The 22143-nt window shown below is 41.9% G+C and overlaps 3 protein-coding genes across 4 annotated transcripts; 1 reads left to right on the top strand and 2 right to left on the bottom strand.

The window, feature by feature from the left end:
• The first annotated feature begins 3958 nt into the window (after positions 1 to 3958).
• Positions 3959 to 5383, top strand: LOC101745403 (uncharacterized). Its single transcript, XM_004932472.3, has 2 exons — positions 3959 to 4371; positions 5020 to 5383. The coding sequence occupies exons 1-2, from the start codon at positions 4138 to 4140 to the stop codon at positions 5284 to 5286; spliced, it is 501 nt and encodes a 166-aa protein (XP_004932529.1). The 5' UTR covers positions 3959 to 4137; the 3' UTR covers positions 5287 to 5383.
• On the bottom strand, positions 5334 to 6769 carry LOC105841238 (uncharacterized). Its single transcript, XM_004932473.5, has 2 exons — positions 6508 to 6769; positions 5334 to 5897 (listed from the first exon to the last, which is right to left on the bottom strand). Exons 1-2 carry the CDS (start codon positions 6661 to 6663, stop codon positions 5502 to 5504), a joined length of 552 nt encoding a protein of 183 aa, XP_004932530.1. The 5' UTR covers positions 6664 to 6769; the 3' UTR covers positions 5334 to 5501.
• Positions 6770 to 8556: 1787 nt separating this feature from the next.
• LOC101745544 (uncharacterized) lies at positions 8557 to 21273 on the bottom strand. 2 transcript variants are annotated; one of them, XM_038017010.2, is made up of 5 exons: positions 21105 to 21268; positions 20181 to 20434; positions 19557 to 19649; positions 16908 to 17042; positions 8557 to 8691 (listed from the first exon to the last, which is right to left on the bottom strand). In XM_038017010.2, exons 1-5 carry the CDS (start codon positions 21133 to 21135, stop codon positions 8605 to 8607), a joined length of 600 nt encoding a protein of 199 aa, XP_037872938.1. In that variant the 5' UTR covers positions 21136 to 21268; the 3' UTR covers positions 8557 to 8604. The 2 variants fall into 2 exon arrangements, with proteins under 2 accessions (XP_037872938.1, XP_037872939.1); XM_038017011.2 differs by lacking the exon at positions 16908 to 17042 and having other exon boundaries at positions 21105 to 21273.
• Between the last annotated feature and the right edge of the window lie 870 nt (positions 21274 to 22143).

The following is a 22143-nucleotide window of genomic DNA, read 5'->3' as shown; positions in this document are numbered from 1 at the left end:
GGATGTTTGAAATTTTATTACATTCAGGTGGATAAAGATTTTATGGTTAATACGACCTATACGCATTATAGAATAAAAAAAAAACATTTACTAACAATTCAAGGACTAGTTGATCTATTTCAATTGTTACAACACAATTATAGCGTCTATTACCCATATTTCCCAGTGTATTTTAATAAGCTTCACGGCAGAAACAGTCAGAGCACTATCCCTCTGAAAGTTTAAGACTTCGCAACAAGTTCTAACTTCAGTTTATTTATTTTGTAGTCGTCGTGGTCTGCGAAATAAGACGCTCGGTGCAATCCTAGCTATCGATGCACCGGTGTTCGAATCGCGCAGGCGGGTACCAATTTTTCTGATGAAATACATAACTTATAAAAACAAATGTTCACGAATGACTTGAATGACGAGTGAAGGAATACCATTGTCTAATAAAAATCAAACCCGAAAAAAATATAATTTGTGTAATTACCTACTAGTGGGCGTTTTGTGAGTTTGTACAGGGCTGATACCACCAGACCACCTGTCTGCCTATTATTGCCGTAAAGCAATTATGTGTTTCGGTGTCAAGGGTTGGAGCATCTTAGCAATAAATAAAAAAGTTACGCAGCTGCACATTCTTGCAATTAGTTGCAATCATCAATACTACTACTATTTGATCGAAGACATTATATCTGACTGATATAAGACATTATAATAGACTTATATCTCGAGGTGGGTGGCGCACTTACGTTGTAGATGTCTATGGGCTCCAGTAACCACTTAAGACCAGGTGGGCTGTGAGCTCGTCCACCCATCTAAGCAATAAAAAAAATACACAATATCTAAATCCATTGCTCTGTGGAGGATTGCTTTGATCCGTATTTCCAGGTACTACGACGTCTGGTCATTCTTTTTTTCCTAGCTAATAGCCTTGAGAGGTTACTTCAGCTTCACCCTAATGTGTGTGTGGGTGAGCTCATGGGGCTCAAACCGGAAGTGTTGCTAATACTGGCCCTAGCAAGAGCAGTGCTTCGCAAAATCTACCACAGGATCGGAAACGCGACCCACTGAGAAGATCCGGCAAGAAACTCAGTGGGCGGTGTCTATGGGTTAATTTACTCGTCGAGCCCTTCGTCGCAAGAGACGGGTTCGGCCAGTTCGGTGACCGGTGCTGACTAAACGGTACCTGACTAAAAACACTGTCGTGTGGTCATATCAACGTTTCATAATACTGAATCGCAAGATTAAGATGTCAGTCCGGCCGCATACTCTACTGTTGCACCGGTCCGGCTATCGCATTGTATTATAAGACAATCTGCGTCCACAGTTGGTATTGAAACACATAACTCTTATTAGGCAGATGATTAAACTCAGCATGACTGATGACCGTTGGCTCACCTATCTTGCTTAAATAGAAATATATTTTGGACGCCTAGAGCTCCACCCTACTCCTCCAACCCCGTTCTTACACTCGTCTGTAGTAGCATTATCTGCACTTTGGTCTCATAACCCAAATTTCTAAGTCCTAGTTGCGATACATTGCCTGTCTATACCTTACGATGGGTTTGTATGTTTTTTCTCACTTGAGCATTACGAAACTTTAACGATGCAATACAAGAAGCCGGCCTCCTTTAGTATTAGATGTTATTCTAGTATAACATAATATATACTAACTGGCACTGCAACTTTTTTTTATAATTTAGGGATTACTGGTGGCCCGGAGGCCTTTCCAGTTTCACAAGGACAGGTGGGTGAGCAAGGGCTCAGCCAGGAGGGACGGGATTTGCTAACAGCTACCCGAGGGTCCCCAGGGTAGACCTAACAGCTCAAGAGTAGCGGCTCCGCGAATGAATCTACTACCGGATCGAAATCGCGACCCGCTGAGAAGATCCGGCGAGAATCTCAACAGGCTGATGTTTCGGTTAGGTTGCACGTCGAACTTTTTGCCTAGTTCGACGAGTACGGTTACCGGGGTCCCTAAGCCTGCTCCTAGTATTAGATCTAAAGGGGTCTAATGCAAGGGTTATTGGATCTGATGGATCCGTAAGGTCGCGTGACACCGCAACTATGCCGGATTAAAATATGCAGCAGGACTTATATTGTTGTTGAACAATTTATTAATTTTATTCGATTCGAGATGACGCATCTGACAATAACATGTTTGCGCAATAACTTTAACAAAAAACTGTAATGAAACAACAATTTTATTAAGTGTTAATGTTCATAACAAGATAGGAACGACCACAGAAACGACAAGTATTATCTACGTTTTCCACAATCGCAAAGTTCACAATATCTGGAACGTACGATCTTATGGATCCACTCGACCAACTAGCACTGTTATTAACAATAGGGACAGGCATAGGGATCCTAGTAACGGTACTTGTCGAACTCGTCAAAGTCCACTACGCGATGTTTAACACATAACAATATCTTACTGAGAATAAAAAATGTACATGGTACTGTGCTCGCGGTAACCCCCTTACCCCGCCCTCGATCTAACACGAGGGGGTGTCGGACGCTTGGGTGAGAGTGCTGGGTGGGAGAGTTATCATCCTTGGGTCCGTGGTCCGCTCACAACATCTGTGGACTGTCCGGTCCCAAAAATATAGTGTGTTATAAGAATATAATTTCCCGTGCTATAAGAATATAATTTCAAAAGGTTCGAAAATATTTGTTTCCAAATGGTAACGTTTCTATGGTTTATTTTAAAATCTAAAGTAGGTATTTACTAGTGGTTGTTAAGTAAAAGCACAATCTAAAAAGTTTATAATTAGAGGAGAGAGAATGGTTTAACAATGCCAACAGAAAATAAGTTACAAAAATTACCTACTAACGCCAAAGTACATTAGGGCAGTCTCAGGAATGTCGATCTGAGATGGATTTCTCGAAAAAATAGAACAAAATCGATTATTAGATCTACTGCGATTACCCTAAAGAATGAATGACCTAATGAATTAAAAATTGCCCCAAGGAGAAAATACAGCATGAAGTGGTTCATGGTTTGGACCTTGATATTACTTCTGTGGCTTGGACAGCCTTATACAGATATTCATTAACTTCTCGATGCAGAGAATGTGCTCGAAGAATACATATATATTTTGCTGTCTGAGACACCTCAGTCAGGCAGGACATGGAAAGGGGGGATTGGATTCGTGTCTTTCAACTACTGCAAATAAATAATATGTACGAATGTTTTTTTTTTATTGCGTTTGTAGGCAGACGAGCATACGGCCCATCTGATGGTGAGTGGTTACCGTCGCCCATGGACTTCAGCAGAGCCAAGCCGCTGCCTACCGCTGAATCCTCTCCACAAGCCTCGTTTGAAGAAGGACATGTCATAGCGCTCGGGAAACACCGTGGTGTCTATAAAAGTTATGTTTTCAACATTTGGAATTGAACTACTAGTGACATCTAGTAAAGACGAGAGTGCAATTGAAAAGGCTTTGTTCAAAAGTTTCCATGTTTCGTAAAACGTTTCACTTGTTCGGTCTTAGTTGAGCTGGTTATTCCTAGATGTCACTCTTAACAATGTGTGTAAGTCTCGCTAAAGAATTTTATTATTTAGCAACAGATATTATTTAAAATTCTCTTCTTCTTTTTCTCCACCTTTTCCCACTATGTGGGGTCGGCACAGCTAATTTTTCCCTTCCATTCTCTTCTATCAGCCGTCATCTCAACACTCACTCCTCTCTCTCTCATATCGTCATTCACACACTCCATCCATGTCTTCTTCGGTCGACCTCTTCCCCCTCTACCTTGCACTACCATTTCCATACATCTCCTAGTCACATGCATCTTCTCTATGCATATTATTTAAAATTCATTTTAAGCAAAAGTTCTTTAGCCCACTAATTTTTATTTAATACTTTTACTACTTTCTTATTAAACGAAATCTCTGTTATAAATATTTTAAAACGAACCTTAGCCTTAATGTTTATACAGCTGTCATTAAAATGCAGAAAATAAAAAGAAAAAAGAAATTGAATAATTCATTTGACACACCTGTTGAAATTCCAAGCACATTCCAAGCACCAAAATGTTATCAAAATAAAACACAAAATAATAAAATGAAAAAATTGTAAAAAAAACCGGAAAGGCACTGCAATTAATGAATTATTGAAATAACTGAATACCATTTGGAAAAAAAGAACAATGGACCGTGCTCGGCGAAATCGTAGGGGCCGCTATCAATCCCAGAACAACTCTACAGCAGATCAATATAACACACGAACTACTAAGCCATGGTCATTTCTAAGTGGATTTTATAGTTTCATGATCATGTGCTGTCTGCTAAGCGTAATCTATCTGATGTTGGAATACCACTGTCACACGTGCAATACAAAATGTGATCTTAACGGAATCACCAGGAACATTAACGATATTTCGGTAATTATAATCACATAATTTTTTTTATACACGTAATTTTTTGTAAATTCTACTTTCCCCGAAATATTCTTCTACACTTTACCGATTTACACAGTCAATAAATAAACGATAGCCTAAGAATAATTACTCGTGAATAAAGGATTTACCTTGTCGATTACATCCAGAAACACCGACGAAATAGCTATATAAGTATCCGGATTCAAACTTGGGATTTGGCGATATTTTTATTGCTTATAAACAGAAGAACTCACCTGGTTATTTAGCTAATAGAGTTTAGAGGAACCGCAATCTGCACGCCGTCTATCCTATATAAGATAGACGGCTCAATATATAGGTCAATTATTAGTACAATTAGTACTCGTAGTAGTACCTACGACTCTATAGGTCAAAGTCTTAATAGTATTGGGTAAAGGGTTACCGTTTTTACTTTTAGTCTTTGAAACCGTGATGCGAGACTTGCTGAACAATTTACTTCTACAAATGAAAGTGAACGTGACAAGGAATTCACACTTTATCGCAACAAGCCCCGTAAATTAAACAACAATACAGTATTGAAGATTAGGCTTAACTTAGGTCATAGAAACGTTTGAATTTTGTTTACAAGCATTATAATATAATGTGAGATTTCTTTCCACTTTATCGTTTCAGAGAAATTTGTCTTTGATGAAAAACAATTATGAAGACTTAGAAATCAAACTATCAAAGTTTTCTCAAGAGCTACCTAAGCTTGAAGGACAAATGGAAATACTTGAAGCCCTGGCGAACACTGTGGAAACAAAGGATTTTGGATGGAATCCGAATTCTCCTTTACTTCTGAATGCAGAGAGAATTCAAACGCATTCTGTATTTGATTCAGGAAATTTTAGTAAAGTGGCCAAACAGAATATTTTCAAGCCAGATCTCGGTATAGATTGACTAGGAACAGACAATGAAACAAGTGAGGATAAGCGAAACATGTGCTATGGATTTTTTTGATCACTTTATTACAAATAAAAACATTTTCATTACAAAACAGCTTTTTTTCTCAATACAAAAAGTATTTTGAATGATATTGCTTTACATCGAAATCAACTTTCCTTTTTTTTTATTAAGCTGTAAGTACTTATGATATCGTTACTATACTTATACGTTTAAAATCTGGACTGTCCCATTGTAGGATCATCATTACACTGCTGAGTTTTATCAAATTTGTCATCGCATTTTAATACCCGAAGGTCTTTGTTATATTTTTTTTCTTCTCCAACGGCTGTTGGTTTTAGCGCTTTACGAGTAATTGTAGTAGCATTTCTAATCGGCTTTTTACTGTCGTTTTCTTCTTGCACAGAATAATGGTTATGTTTCTTATTCTTAGCATCAATAATCACTTGCATTTGTAATTCGTGTAGCCTCCTTCGATCCAAGAATTGTTTCTGGTTATGTTTCTTCTCCAATTTATCTAATTTTGTACCAATGTATTCTGTTTTTAGAATTGCGTTTATTTCTTTCTGTAGATTGTCGTACGCATTCCCGATATTATTTATTGTATCCTAAAATATAAGTTTAAAATATAAAGGGTTGCAGTATTGTATTCAGAAGACATTAAAGAGAACAATCAACATGAAATACGCCTTTTTCCAGGTTTTTTTTGGCAAGTTTGACATGTACGTGTGCGGTATGTGTAAGTATCCACAAAATAAAAGTATCATCTTAAGGTTGAATTAATTTATAAGCAGTTTTGTAAGTTTTTTTCATTCATAATTAACTCACTTTTCTTTGGTTGTAAGGTAGTGCTATTTTATAAAAGCTCTTAAGCTTAGACGATTGTAGGTTCTTTCCTATGGAGGGTAGAGGTAAGGAGCACCTTGTCTAAGGGACAAGTTGAAAAAGTATCCACCTATAAACAGCAAGTTGGAAGACTCACAGAAATATCGCTAGTGTAGGAAGAGGAAATTATAATAATTTAGCAGTTTTAAACAGATTGGAGTGTGGTAGTAAATCGCTCTGATTGTAAAATCTTACCACTTGCTACTATGGCACCGCCTTAATTGGCTTCCTTTTAGCGGACACTTTTTAATATACTGAGATGGTACTCCTTATTTCGACCCTCCATAGTTTTTTCTAATACATCAAGGGTAATTTTACGAAGAGTATACTAACTTTCAATGAATGAAGACTACATTTCATAAGAGATAGCTCGGATTGTATCACATAACGCTCCCAAAAATTTATACTCAGATGTCCTGCCAAAACAAATAAGCCAATAAATAATGCTGTCTCTATTAATAATGACTTAAATGTGCTCCTTGAAGGCATGTTTTAGGAACTAATAATTTTGATTGCAAGATCACATTATTATACAAAAGGCATTTGTTGTATCTGAAATGACTTGAAAAATTGACATCGGTGTCAAGTTGATTATAACGATCACAAAATATTAAGTGTACTATCTATGTTCATAAAACAGATTATATATTCCCATTTACAATCAAAAAAATGCAATTCAATATCGATAAAATAATTTAAAATAACAACATTTTATTTATTTATTTTTTATTGGTTTAGATGTGTGGACGAGCTCACAGCCCACCTGGTGGTTACTGGAGCCCATAGACATCTACAACGTAAATGCGCCACACACCTTGAGATACAGTTCTAAGGTCTCAGTATATTCACAACGGCTGCCCCACCCTTCAAACCGAAACGCATTACTGCTTCACGGCAGAAATAGGCGGGACGGTGGTACCTTCCCGTGCGGACTCACAAGAGGTCCTACCACCAGTAAATAAACAGAAGTATTATATAACAAAGTTAGTGGCAAAGCAACCAGTTTTCTTGTTGTTAGAAAGAGTTTGATATATTTTTTCTTTATTATTCCTCCTGATCCACTCTTGGTTCTTTAAGGCTTTCCTAGCATCGGTCACCGTTCTAAATCAACCTAGGCTATAGGCACAGCCCGCTGAATTTCTCGCCGGATCTTCACAGTGGGTTGCGGTTGGATATAGGTGAGTACAGGCCGTATGAGCGAACATCAGACTCACATATTATGTCATAATGTGGCGAATAGTTACTATGAAAGAACAGGTCAGTCAGTCCAGAACAGTCCTTTTGCAGATTATTGGATATATTCTGCTTGGAATTCATTCAGTGGCCAAGGAGCCGTCCAGGATGTATTAATTATATTTACTTAGCGGTAAAAAATCAAACAATGCATACCCAGCCCGCTCTTATTAGTTCAAAAGCAATAAGTGAATTCTTAATGTTATTAAACTGGCTTCACATAAGGATTCAAAAATTATTAATTCGACTATTATCTTGGACCTTTTTTCTGGGTGAACCGATTTTGATGTACCTTTTTTTAATCGAAAGATGGTGCTTCTTACGTAGCTGCATGCACTTAAACTTTATCAAGATCTCACCACTACTTTTTGAGTCAGTTGAAGTCGTCGTGGCCTAAAGGATAAGACGTTCGGTGCATTCGTATCTAGCGATGCACCGGTGTTCGAATCCCGCAGGCGGGTACCAATTTTTCTAATGAAATACGTATTTAGCTAATGTTCACGATTGACTTCCATGGTGAAGGAATAACATCGTGTAATAAAAATCAAACCCGCAAAATTATAGTCTGCGTAATTACTGGTGGTAGGATATCTTGTGAGTCCGCACGGGTAGGTACCACCCCTATTTCTGCCGTGAAGCAGTAATGCGTTTCGGTTTGAAGGGTGGGGCAACCGTTGTAGCTATACTGATACCTTAGAACTTATATCTCAAGGTGGGTGGCGCATTTACATAGCATAGATGTCTATGGGCTCCGGTAATCACTTAACACCAGGTGGGCCGTGAACTCGTCCACCCATCTAAGCAATAAAAAATAAATAAATAACCATCGTAATGCACATTTAATTTACTTTGAATATGTCATTGTCTTCTTATGTTAATTTGCTAGTCGAATCTTGCGAATCACAACCAATGTAAAACGTACAAAAGTCGGAAGTGTTGTGATATTTTTATATACTTATATTCCGATTCTAGGGTATTATAGATTGCTACTAAAAATCCAAATTATTTTATTTTATTTACTACTTATGTATTATGTGGTTATTAACACCGATTTATCGAACCTCCCGTTACAGCCCGCAAAAGTGTTATATTCGCTAGTTAATTTTTAAAATCAATTAACTGATTTTAAAAAGAACAAAACCATGTACATAAATCTAAAAGCAATTTATTTATTTGTTTATTCACAATACAATGTGATTACCAATCAGAAAAGGTGGAGTTGCTTGCATCACTTGCTTGGCCGTTGAAGGAATCCGTGTAGACATACGACATTATTGTTATTTCCTGAAAATAATAACGGCCATTGAAAAAAAAAAATTTTTTTATTGCTTAGATAAATAAATAAATTTGGGGTAGACGTGTTCTGGAGTGGAGACCGCGAACCGGCAAATGTAGTGTAGGACGCCCTCCTGCTAGATGGAGCGACGACCTGCGCAAGGCAGCTGGCAGTAACTGGATGCGTAGAGCCGAAGATCGGGTTCAGTAGCGAGCTTTGGGGGAGGCCTATGTCCAGCAGTGGACTGCCGCAGGCTGATGATGAAAAAAAAAAAATATATTTTAAGAGAGGCCGCCCCAGAACAACTTGGCGTCGCTCGGTGGAGCAGGAGCTAGGTGTCTTGAGCATGACATGGGAAGAGTTAGAACAGACTGCCCAAGACCGATGTAAATGGAAGGATTTGATTCGAGCCCTACACCCCAGCAGAGGGTAATAGGAAATAATGATGATAATGATTGCTTAGATGGGTGGATGAGCTCACAGCCTCACTGGTGTTAAGTGGTTAATATTTGATGCGATCAGATGTTTTCAGAAACTAGGCAGTCTCTGATAAGAATTGATGCGACATAAATGCAAGCATCATGTTGTATTGACATTAGAGATATATGAATCGAATCTCATTTGAAATTGCAGAAATAAATTTGGATGTGCGTTTTAGATCTTGAGTAGCACCGTATCAGCAATGCATAGGGTACTGTAAATAAAGGGCGACCAAGGGAGCATTCTCTTTAGCCAACGGGAATTTACTGTTGGTAGGGGTCTAATGTAAACACTCATGTCATCAGTTACCACTATCTTGCCGTTCTACTATAAATAGCAGAAATATATAACCTAACTTGATTCATTGTTGGTACATCTATAAAGAAAACATTTCTTCTTAAAAATTCACTTACTACAAAAGGCCTCAATACAAAAGAAAAAAATTACAAGTTAAGTCTTGTTTTGAAAAGCCTCCCTGAATGGAACGTTGCCATTAATGCACAAGGTCAGTCCACTGAGTTTCTCGCCGGATCTTCTCAATGGGTCGCGTTTTGCGATCCGGTGGTAGATTCTGCGAAGCGCGGCTCTTGCTAGGGCTTTAATATTGTCAGGTTTGAGCCCCGTGAACTCACCTACTAGTCCGGCGACGCTGACATGGTCTCTCTAGACCAGTGATTATCAAACTTATTTCTTTTACCGCCCCCTTTGAAAATCAATTATTTTTCAGCGCCCCCCATTTTTTATACACCCCTAAAACTTTAAAACCACAATTTCATTAATTTAATTAATAAATGTTGTATTAATTTTAGTAAATGTAGTACCACGTAGTACATAATTATGTATTTGTAGATGCTATTATTGTTTCTTCATATTATTATATGTCCATACATTGCTACAGAGCGTGTATTTACAAATTTGCAAAGTAAAAATGAATTCTTCTCATCAATATGTTTGTTTAAATTCAGAATCACCAAAATAAATTGCTAGTTCACTGTACTATTACTATGCTAATTTATTAGAACGAAATTATTTTTGTTGAATATCTTTCTCATTAATATAATATTCTCATCATAAGATAATTAAAAATTTATTAGCTAGAAATGGATCCTCCGAAAAGGACCTCAGAAGGTGAATCAGTATGGCAAAGAGAGCTATGTCCCAAATGGACCGTGTTTGGGCGGACAGAAACATCTCGAGGAATACCAAAAAGCAGCTCGTCACCTCCCTCATCTTTTCCATTTTTCTCTACGGCGCAGAGACTTGGACCCTCAAGAAAGCCGATCGCCAACGCATCAACGCGTTTGAGATGTGGTGCTGGAGGAAAAGGCTCGTTGGACAGAACACAGAACCAACGAATCCATTCTTACCGAGCTCAAGATTCCAATGCGCCTCAGCACTACATGCGCGCGGAGAAGTTTCGAGATCTTTGGAGATATTGCCAGAAAGAGAGGTGACAATCTGGAAAAGCTGCTGGTAACAGGCAAGGTATGCGGGAGAAGGCACAGAGGCAGAAATCCAATGCGCTGGTCGGACCAAATACGCTCCACTCTCAATATCTCAGTCCACGTTGCTATCCACACAGCCGAGGACAGGCAGGAATGGTGCAAGATGATGCAGGAGAAAGTTATTAGAGGAGGCCACGACCCTCAGCACTGAGGATTATCGACGCAAGAAGGAAGGAAACTACGTTTTTTTTTTTTTTATTGCTTAGATGGGTGGACGAGCTCACAGCCCACCTGGAGTTAAGTGGTTACTGGAGCCCATAGACATCCACAACGTAAATGCGCCACCCACCTTGAGATACAAGTTCTAAGGTCTCAAGTATAGTTACAACGGTTGCGCCACCCTTCAAACCGAAACGCATTACTGCTTCACGGCAGAAATAGGCAGGGTGGTGGTACCCACCCACGCGGACTCACAAGAGGTCCTACCACCAGTCATTACGCAAATTATAATTTTGCGGGTTTGATTTTTATTACACGATGTTATTCCTTCACCGTGGAAGTCAATCGTGAACATTTGTTGAGTACGTATTTCATTAGAAAAATTGGTACCCGCCTGCGGGATTCAAACACCGGTGCATCGCTTCAACACGAATGCACCGGACATCTTATCCGTTAGGCCACGACGACTACGAAAAATAAATTAATATCATTTCGTATTATAGACAAATATGGGTAATTTTTCATAGAATTTTAGTTTATAATTTAGAACTGGTTCAAATAAAAACCGCCGCCTAAGTCAGCGTTTTTATTATTTGTAATAATTAATATCTATACTAATATTATAATTACGGGTCTCTATACGGGGGTGGTGCGGTCAATGGCTTTATACGAGGCGCCCGCGTGGGACCAGTCACTGGCCGTGGGGGTAGCGATGTTGCTGCAACGGCCGCAACGCACCATCGCGGTCAGGATCATCCGTGTTTATCGCACCATCTCTTTCGAGGCGGCGTGTGTACTGGCTGGGACGCCGCCTTGGGTCCTGGAGGCAGAGGCGCTCGCCGCTAACTATCAGTAGCGGGCTAACCTTCGTGCCCCTAGACACCGCCGTCGCTGCCGCCTGCGGCGCGACGAGCCCGTCGTGTTCGCGGAGGAGGAGACTCGGCTGCACCGCGAATATCGCGCTGCGAAGGACGCCCTGCGGCTGGCCATCAGGCGGGCCAAGGAGCAGAACATGGAGAGACTCTTGGAGGCGCTCGAAGCGGATCCGTGGGGGAGCCCATACAAACTGGTACGCGGCAAGTTATGCCCGTGGGCCCCCTCTATGACTGAGCGTCTCCAGCCTCAGCAGCTGCGGGGCATCGTTTCGGCGTTGTTCCCACAGGAGCGGGAGGGTTTTGTCCCTCCCGCTATGGGCGGGCCGTCTGACACCATCGACGGCCAAGCTCCTGCTGAGGTGCCCCGTATTACCGAGGCAGAGCTCCGGGTGGCCGTTGTCAAGATGACTGCAAAAGACACGGCCCCCGGTCCGGACGGAGTCCACGGCCGGGTATTGGCCTTGGCCCTCGGTGCCCTGGGGGACCGGCTCCTGGAGCTATATAATGGCTGCTTGAAGTCGGGATGGTTTCCGTTGCTCTGGCGGACGGGTAGACTTGTGTTGTTGAGGAAGGAGGGGTGCCCGGTGGATACAGCCGCCGGGTATCGTCCTATCGTACTGCTGGACGAGGCGGGAAAATTGCTGGAACGTATTCTGGCTGCCCGCATCGTTCGGCACCTGGTCGGGGTGGGGCCTGACCTGTCGGCGGAGCAGTACGGCTTCCGGGAGGGCCGTTCGACCGTGGATGCAATTCTTCGCGTGCAGTCCCTCTCGGACGAGGCCGTTTCTCGGGATGGGGTGGCGCTGGCGGTGTCTCTTGACATCGCCAACGCATTTAACACTCTGCCCTGGACCGTGATAGGGGGGGCACTGGAGAGGCATGGAGTGCCCCTCTACCTCCGCCGGCTGGTTGGGTCCTATTTGGGGGTCAGGTCGGTCGTATGTACCGGGTACGGTGGGACCCTTCATCGTTTTCCGGTCGTGCGTGGTGTTCCGCAGGGGTCGGTTCTCGGCCCCCTCTTGTGGAATATCGGGTACGACTGGGTGCTGAGGGGCGCCCTCCTCCCAGGCCTCCGCGTTATTTGTTACGCGGACGACACGTTGGTCGTGGCCCGGGGGGATGATTATAGAGTCTGCCCGTCTCGCCACAGCGGGAGTGGCCCTCGTCGTCGGAAGGATAAAGAGGCTGGGTCTCGACGTGGCGCTCAGTAAATCCGAGGCTCTGTCGTTTCACGGGCCGCGGAGGGCGCCACCCGTTGACGCCCACATCGTGGTTGGAGGCGTCCGGATAGGGGTCGGGGTGCAGTTGAAGTACCTCGGCCTCGTGTTGGACAGCCGGTGGGCTTTTCGTGCTCACTTTGCGGAGCTGGTCCCCCGATTGATGAGGACGGCCGGTTCTTTGAGCCGGCTGCTCCCGAATATTGGGACTGGGTTAATCGTGGCGAAGGACGTCTCACCTTTCGTCTGGTGCAGGTGCCTACCGGGCACGGATGCTTCGGGAAGTACTTGCGCCGGATAGGGGCTGAGCCGACGACGAGGTGTCACCATTGTGGACACGACCTGGACACGGCGGAGCATACGCTCGCTGTCTGCCCCGCTTAGGAGGTGCAGCGCCGTGTCCTGGTCGCAAAGATAGGACCTGACTTGTCGCTGCCTGGCGTCGTGGCATCGATGCTTGGCGGCGATGAGTCCTGGAAGGCTATGCTCGACTTCTGCGAGTGCACCATCTCGCAGAAGGAGGCGGCGGGGCGAGTGAGGCAAAGCTCTCCTCACTACGCAGAAACCCGCCGCCGCCGAGCAGGGGGTCGGGACCGGGGTCGTATCCGTGACCTGGCCCCCTAAGAGCTAGGGGTCCCACCCGTTTTATGCGGGGAGAGACCCAGACGTGGGGTGGCGTGCTTTGCACGCTCACCCGCAGTAGGAAACCGGGTGATGGTAGACCGCGTTCCCCCGACCGCTCTGCGGGAAGGTGTAACGCGGCGCCATCAAGGCGGGCTCTCGGCCCGCTGACTGAACGAGGGAACCGGTGGTCGTGTCGCTGGCGGCCGCCGGTCCGGCGTCCGTGGGACGGTGGGATGGATGTAATGTGCTCTGCGTCAACCCTGTCCCGCCGTCTCAATAGCCCCGACTGGGCTCCGGCCCGGTCCGAGGTAGGGCGCCGGTTGTGAACGGCAGGAGTTTTTAGTGAGGTTCAACTCCCACATACCCCACCTGCCACGCGGGTGGGGATCCGGCGATTTTCTCTTGTAGAAAAAAAAAAAAAAAAACTTCGTGCCCGGGGCGTGGCACGTCCCAGCCCCAGTGTGGTCAGAGCGCGGAGGGCCCAATCTCGGCGGTCCGTGTTGGAGTCATGGTCCAGGCGGCTGGCCGATCCTTCGGCTGGTCGTAGGACCGTCGAGGTGATTCGCCCGGTTCTTGTGAATTGGGTGAATCGTGACAGAGGACGCTTCACTTTCCGGCTCACGCAGGTACTCACTGGGCATGGTTGCTTCGGTGAGTTCCTACACCGGATCGGAGCCGAGCCGACGGCAGAGTGCCACCATTGTGGTTGCGACTTGGACACGGCAGAGCATACGCTCGTCGCCTGCCCCGCATGGGAGGGGTGGCGGCGTGTCCTCGTCGCAAAAATAGGAAACGACTTGTCGTTGCCGAGTGTTCTGACATCGATGCTCGGTGACGACGAATCGTGGAAGGCGATGCTCGACTTCTGCGAGTGCACCATCTCGCAAAAGGAGGCGGTGGGGCGCGTGAGGGATGCACAGGCCCGGCCCCGTTGAGCGGGGTCCATGGAGGCGGATCTCGCCCAAGCCCTGGCCCTCTAAGTGTTTCGGGTCTCCCTCACATGTCGGCCTGGGGACCGGCGAAGGGGGCCTAAGAAGACGACGTGCAAGCTGCTCTGCATACGTTTTACGTATGAGCATCCGGGTGATGGAAGGCCGGCTATCCCCGACCCACCTTGGTTCTGACCCAGCGGGGTATTCCGTAGGATAGACCATTCTAACCGGCGCCATCTAGGCGAGCTTCGGACAGCCTGCCGACCGAGAGGGCTGGTGGTCGTGGCGCCGACGACCGGCAGTCCGGCATCCCGAGGGGGAGGGTGATGGGAGAGATGTGCTCCGCACTAAACACTTCACTTTCCCCCCTTTGCCTTTTCATGAGCTCTGTCTCATGCGAGGTTTGGATGCTGGTTGTTGAGCGACAAGAGGTTTTAGTCGGTACGATTCCGACATGCCCAGCCCTCCATCCCCAGTGAAGGGCGGAAGTCCGGTGATTTCCACCTGACAAAAAAAAAGTGTGGCTCTCGGGAACTGCGGCGGTAAAGCTATTGCATAGCATTTTTTATCAACTTATGACATTATAATTAGACAATGATAATTTAATATTAAAACAACAATAAAACAAGACCACGCTATATTAAACCTTAATAAAGGCAAAACCTTAACTGTCCCCTTCACACTCATAAGCTAAACCGCGCGAGAGAGAGATGGGCAGACTTTTCATGATTCGCATGCAGTGTGACATCACGCCACGCGCTTATTCACAAACACTACACAAGCGCAACGTGTGAATGTGTTGAATGCGAGCTACATGGTAGGCGGAGTGAGGGGTGTTAGGTTTTTTTCGTTATGGAATTTCATGATTCGGTCGCCGCGCTCAAGGCCCGCGATAAAAGCTATGCAATAGCTTAAAAATGTATGTATGTAATGTAGTTTTTCATCACGATAACGCTAGACCTCACACATCTTTAGCCACTCAGCAAAAATTAAGAGAGCTTGGCTGGGAGGTGTTAATGCATCCGCCGTATAGTTCTGACCTTGCACCTTCAGATTTCTACCTGTTTCGGTCTCTTCAGAATTCTTTAGGCAGTGTCAGGTTAACATCACGAGAGGACTGCCAAAACCAATTGTCGCGGTATTTTGATCAGAAGCCCCAAAATTTTTTATAGCAATGGGATAATGTCCCTATCTAAAAGATGGCAAAAAGCTATCGAACAAAATGGTACCGACATACTTTAGTTAAATGTGAATAAACTATATTAAAAGATGTTGTAAATTTTCTTAAAAAATGCGAAGAAACTTTTTCCCCAACCTATTATTATATAGAAATAAAATAGTACAATGTTTACGATAAGTGAGCTGTTTAGGCTTACTATACTATACTATTTGACATTGGACGGTAAATTGTAAAAAATAATAATCTTAGACAAGTTTTTGAACAATAACGTATTTCCATTTTATATAAAAATTATGATTCTCACATCAGTAATTTCTTATAAAATGCTAGGAAAATGCTTTAAAATGCCCTTATGTTAAAAACAAGAAAGAAAGTAAAGAAAACCTCAATTTGTGTTAGTTTACGTATGTGTAATATTTTAAAACTGCATGGTAGTTTTTTTCTAATGTTTAAAATAATTTCTGGTGCAATGTAATTAAGGTAAAATTGCTCTAATTTTTTAACTATCATCGATCATGTTCCGCAGAAACTTGTTACAACTTGATTACGTACGGTGTGTGGGCTATCCTACGAAATCTATGTTAATTATTTTAAGTTTTTATAACATCATACAGGGTAGAAATATAAACTAATTATTCGTTATTGTGTAGTAGGTGAGTTTTAATTTTAGTAAAATTTAAAATACTATAAAGTAAATGAAATTACAAATTTTACAGCGCCCCCCTAACCCACATCAACGCCCCCCATTTTTTCGTGGGCCCCTTAACGCCCCCCTCTAGGTTTCCCCACTTTGAGAAAGACTGCTCTAGACCATCAGCATAGGTAGGACAAAAAAGCACATTAATGTGTCAAATTTGTGCTTTTATATTATGATAACTCTCGTGCTGATGAAAGTCATCATAATAGAAATAAATATAATAATAAAAAAAAATATAAAAATATGAAGATAAAAAAATTATAAATATTATAATAAAAATAAGGATTGTGATGTCTGGTGAAGCGCACCACCACCCGAAATGATGACCACGACCACTCTGCCAAGTGCAAACGACTGAGAAGAAGAATTATAAGAACAACTCTTTGCGACTGGCCTTCGACGGCCTTTATAACAGTAAATTAAAAAAAATACCATTTTGCTCTTTCTATGGTTGAAGCCGACCGTGAATCCAAAAGATATGTTGATAAGAATTCAAAAGGTTTAAGTTTAATACCTAAATTATATATTTATTAAGGAGTCCGCTTAAAAACAAACCTTGTGCGAAGTATTTTTGTTCGGAAAGAATATCTTACGAAGAAAGCCAAGCTTTTTTTCGCTGCGCATCGGTTCTGATCGCGTTATGTGCATGCAATAACTCTGACAGGCAGACACGTCACTGAACATATTCGACTGGAAACAAATTATTTTCGTTTTCATTAGATGTAATTTGTTGTTTTGTGGCTTTTTACTAAATTTATCCCCAATTAATCAAGTGATATTTTGGCTTAGTTTAAGTAGGGTTAGCGCAAAATTAGACGAAAACCAACCAATGGAGCAAGCCGGGTTCAGACGGAATTTTTCAACAATAGACCACATCCATACACTCAAACAATTAATTGAGAAGTACAACGAATTCAACAAAACACTGTATGTGGCTTTTATAGATTATGCAAAGGCTTTTGATTGCATTAGTCATAAAGCAATGTGGGAAAGCCTAGGAAAGCAAGGTATACCAGAAACATATTTAGACATTATCAAAAATATATATGCAAACAGTAAAGCAAAAATCCAGTTAGAAACCCTGGGAAAAGAATTCCGAATCAAGCGAGGAGTCAGGCAGGGAGACCCAATGTCCCCAAAGTTGTTTTCAGCAGTGCTAGAGAACGTCTTTCGCAACCTTGACTGGGAACATCTAGGCCTCAACATAGACGGAAGGAAACTAAACCACTTAAGATTCGCGGACGATATAGATCTGCTTGAAGAAAATCCAAAGGCACTCGAAAAGATGATCCAAGCTCTAAATACTGAAAGCTCTAAAGTGGGGTTAAAAATGAACATAACAAAAACGAAATTGATGACTAACTCAGAAATAAGGCCCATTGAAATTGATGGACAAAAAGTAGAATATGTTGACGAATATTGCTACTTGGGTCAGATCATCTCCCCTAAAGACCAAACAACCAAGGAAATAAATAAGAGGATTGCTAATGGGTGGAAAAAATACTGGTCTCTTAAGGAAGTTGTAAAAGCTAAAGAACACAATATGGCAACGAAGAGGAAAGTATTCAATACTTGTATTCTCCCATGCATCACATACGGCTGCGAAACATGGTCCCTTACAAAACACCATAGAGAAAAACTGGGAAAGTGCCAGAGAGGTATGGAACGAAGCATGACAGGAACAAGAAGACAAGATAGAGTTAGCAATGTGCAATTAAGAGAAAAAACAAAACTAACTGACATCCTGGAAAAAATAGACCTCCAAAAATGGAGATGGACCGGCCATATGTTGAGATCTAGACAAGAAAAGTGGAGTCAAATTATAACGAACTGGTATCCAAGAGATGGCAAGAGGTGTCGAGGACGTCAACAAATGCGATGGGAAAATGAGCTGAAACTTACCGCCGGACCCAAATGGAGAAGAGTTGCTCAAGATAGAAAACAATGGAGACTACTAGAGGAGGCCTTTGCCAGAAGGCACACTGAGTTGAGAGACATCTTATAAACAAACAAACCAAAAGATCCAATCACAAAGATAAATCTCACCCAGTTTAAAGGGCTAATTATTATTATTATTATAATTAAGTAGAAGTAGCAATGTGTATCGCTTTGAAGATTGGAGCATATTATATCAAACCGTCTTCGTCGATTTCATTTTTACCATCGCACAGCCCGCCACCGGAGTAGGGTTCATCCATACTACCTGGAGCCACTGCGGTCATCCACAGTGCGTTTTCAGAGGTATTTTTTGCCACGTACCATCCGGCTATGTAATGAGCTCCCCTCCACGGTGTTTCCCGAGCGCTATGACATGTCCTTCTTCAAACGAGGCTTGTGGAGAGTATTAAGGGGTAAGCAGCGGCTTGGCTCTGCCCCTGGCATTTCTGAAGTCCATGGGCGACGGTAACCACCCACCATTAGGTGGGCCGTGTGCTCGTCTGCCTACAAGGGCAATAAAAAAAAAAGTCGAATTCGTCAATAATGACGAATAGTTCGATAGCACAGTCCACTGAGTTTCTCGCCGGACCTTTTCAGTAGGTCGCCACTCTGATTCGGTGGTAGATTCTGCGAAGGACTGCCCTTGCTTGGACTAGTGTTGGCAAACTGTCTCAGGTTGAGTCCGTAAGCTCACCAACCCGTCCGCGAGAAGCTGGAATAGCTTCTTAGGCTACCAGCGATTTGGTGGTGTAAAAAAACTATATTAATACAATACCATTGAAGCATCGACCGGCGTGTCTTAATTTATGTGCGGCAACATTATGCTGTCTGTGGGCATCGGTAAAAAACCACAACAATACTATTCAACAAAATTCGATTTATGATTAGGAATGTATTCAATAGGTACATAGCATACAATCGTAGGCAGCGACTAGCCTGTGCCCCTGGTATTGCTGAAGTCCAAGAGCGACAGTATACCAGATACCACTAGGCTTGCCCAATACTTATCTGCGTATAGTATATGAAACCGCACAGTTTGGTGCCACTGTTCTACCTATGTCTGCTGAGGAACAATCGTATGTGCTCGATTGCCAGGGATGTGATTTTAAGAATTCCAGCCGTCACTCTAAAAAAGTTAAGGTTTTGACCTTGTTCTTCGAGGAAGGGCAAATTCACATTACGTGCTCTAGCAACCACGCAACCCAAAGTGGGCTGTCAAGGCCCCTGTCAATCTATGCTAGTTAAAGAGGCACTAAATAAACTAACAGTTTCAGTAGTACTATCTAGCACTGAACACCTCAGACGGCAAAGCTCGTCGGTTGCTGACAAGCAAGCTGCTTCGGCTCGATTTATTTCTGTCTGTAAATTGACAAAAACTTTCTTAAAATTTCGCTTCTCATTAAAACGAATCGGCTGAAGCATACCTCATGTAAGGAAAACGAATCGAATCGAAAATTAAATTTTACTAATGTTTTTTGCACTCCACGCAATGTAAGACGAAACAGCTGAAGTGCAGAGTCAACGGTCTCGAGCGAATTTCGCCATTCATTGCTGTTCTGTCTGTGATATTCATGTTTAATCTAACACATGAACATTATTTTTCGTTGAACACTAAATTGAGACCTTATAAATTCTTATTATTTACTTAAAATTGAAAATTTACTTTCATACTAACTTCGATCAACAATAGTCATAATAAGAATGTTTTGAAGATAAACCAAATTGAAACCGTAAACTATCCAGAAGAGCACAAATTTTAAAAACGATGCAAACCTAAATTCTACCCACAAAATTAACCTAATTCAAACACAAATACATACTAATAAAATAAGGAGATACCTATTGTACATTATTGTTATACTTAAATTCTACAATATTCATTGTTCTAACCGTTATAGTATTAACAACTTTCTTGACATCCTTCAGCTCATTATTTGCATGTATTTTCTGAGATACGTCAGGTATGAGATAGCTCAGAAGTACTATTACGAAAACAGTTGCCAGAGCTAAATAGTTGACGTTAATAGCAGAATAAACGGCTCCAAGGCACTGCATCATCATTTTGTACAGTTTCTGGGTGTCTCTGAGTTCTGACGTTTGACTGGTTTGCTGGAATGGCGGATGGCGACTGTGAGAGTAGTGACCTGAAAGAAAATTCAACAAGGCCAATCGTTTTAATTATAAAACGTCCGGTGCATTCGTATCGAGCGATGCACCGGTGTTCGAATCCCGCAGGCGGGTACCAATTTTTCTAATGAAATACGTACTTAACAAATGTTCACGATTGACTTCCACGGTGAAGGAATAACATCGTGTAATAAAAATCAAACCCGCAAAATTATAATTTGCGTAATTACTGGTGGTAGGACCTCTTGTGAGTCCGCACGGGTAGGTACCACCGCCCTGCCTATTTCTGCCGTGAAGCAGTAATGCGTTTCGGTTTGAAGGGTGCGGCAGCCGTTGTGACAATACTGAGACCTTAGAACTATATCTCAAGGTGTGTGGCGCATTTACGTTGTAGATGTCTATGGGCTCCAGTAACTACTTAACACCAGGTGGGCTGTGAGCTCGTCCACACAACTAAGCAATAAAAAAAAAATACTATTGTTTACCAACGTGAAATAACATTATAATTGTTTTTTTATAAAATTATTGTTTTCCTGTTTGTTTGTAGCATATGTTTTCTTAAACCGTTAATTTGATAGCGATGTAGCTTTTTACGATTTTTTTTGTAATATTATTAACATTGCGTTGAAGGACGGTGCGCGAATCGTTTGGGTAAAAAAGATTTTATTCATTTAATTAAAAAAAAACCTGTGTATGTGCGTCGCCTCGCCATACTCATTAAACTATATTATAATTCCATCCAACATTTTGGAAAATGCCCCTTAAATTGACTTCTTAATTTGGATTTGATGTTGAAAGTTAATACAAAAACAGCGCTAGAGGTTAAGAGAGAAAATCAATTATTTGACAGTGACATTCTACACTACAGAAATACTCAAAAATCATGGAAGATAGAACTAAGGAGTATCATCTCAGTGTAATTAAAGTGTCTGCTAAAAGGAAGCTTATTGAGGTAGCACAAAAGTGCCCAGTGGAAAGATTCTAAAAACACCCCCATTAAATACCAACCACACTTAACTCTATTTAAAACTCATATAATCATTTCCACTTCCTACACTAGCGCTATTTATTATTATTATTATTTATTCTTTATTTGTACACACTGTTAATATAATACAGTAATTGCGATAAGATATAAAAAATGGCGAGCTTAACTCAACAATTGAGTTATCTACCAGCTAACCGTTCTCAAAGAAGGAAAGCTTTACATGAGTGGGTAGATGAGTACAATTTAATTATTGATACTATAGACAATAACAATAAAAATAATAAAAATAAACACTAATACATAATATATCAAACTATATACATACACAATTACACACATTTATGTGAGTCTTGCGACAATAACTTGCTGTTTACAGGCGGCTGTTTATATCTTAAATATTAAGTGTATTATTTATGGGCGGACTCTTTTTCAACTTGTCCCCTATATGAGATGCTTCTTACCTCGACCCTCAATATAAAAAAGTACATACAGTTACTTTAATTTTAAACTACCGTAGTTTAGGTGTTATTTAATTGATTGACTAAAGTGTGTATGATCGATTGATAAAAGGTTTCATGTGATCCAGTGAATCCCAATTCTGGACGAGCCATCAGTTAAATATTGATATTTGTGCTTTAATGTGATGTTATCATATCATAATAATAATAATAATAGGTTTCTCACTCTGGAATCCTAACCACTGGTGGTTTGTGTCGTAGAAACCGCTATCAGCGGCAA

This window comes from Bombyx mori, chromosome 17, assembly GCF_030269925.1.
Source record: "Bombyx mori chromosome 17, ASM3026992v2".
Classification (NCBI taxonomy): Eukaryota; Metazoa; Arthropoda; class Insecta; order Lepidoptera; family Bombycidae; genus Bombyx; species Bombyx mori.
The sequence above is the reverse complement of the archived record's forward strand: the minus strand, read 5'-3'. Positions and strand labels throughout refer to the sequence as shown.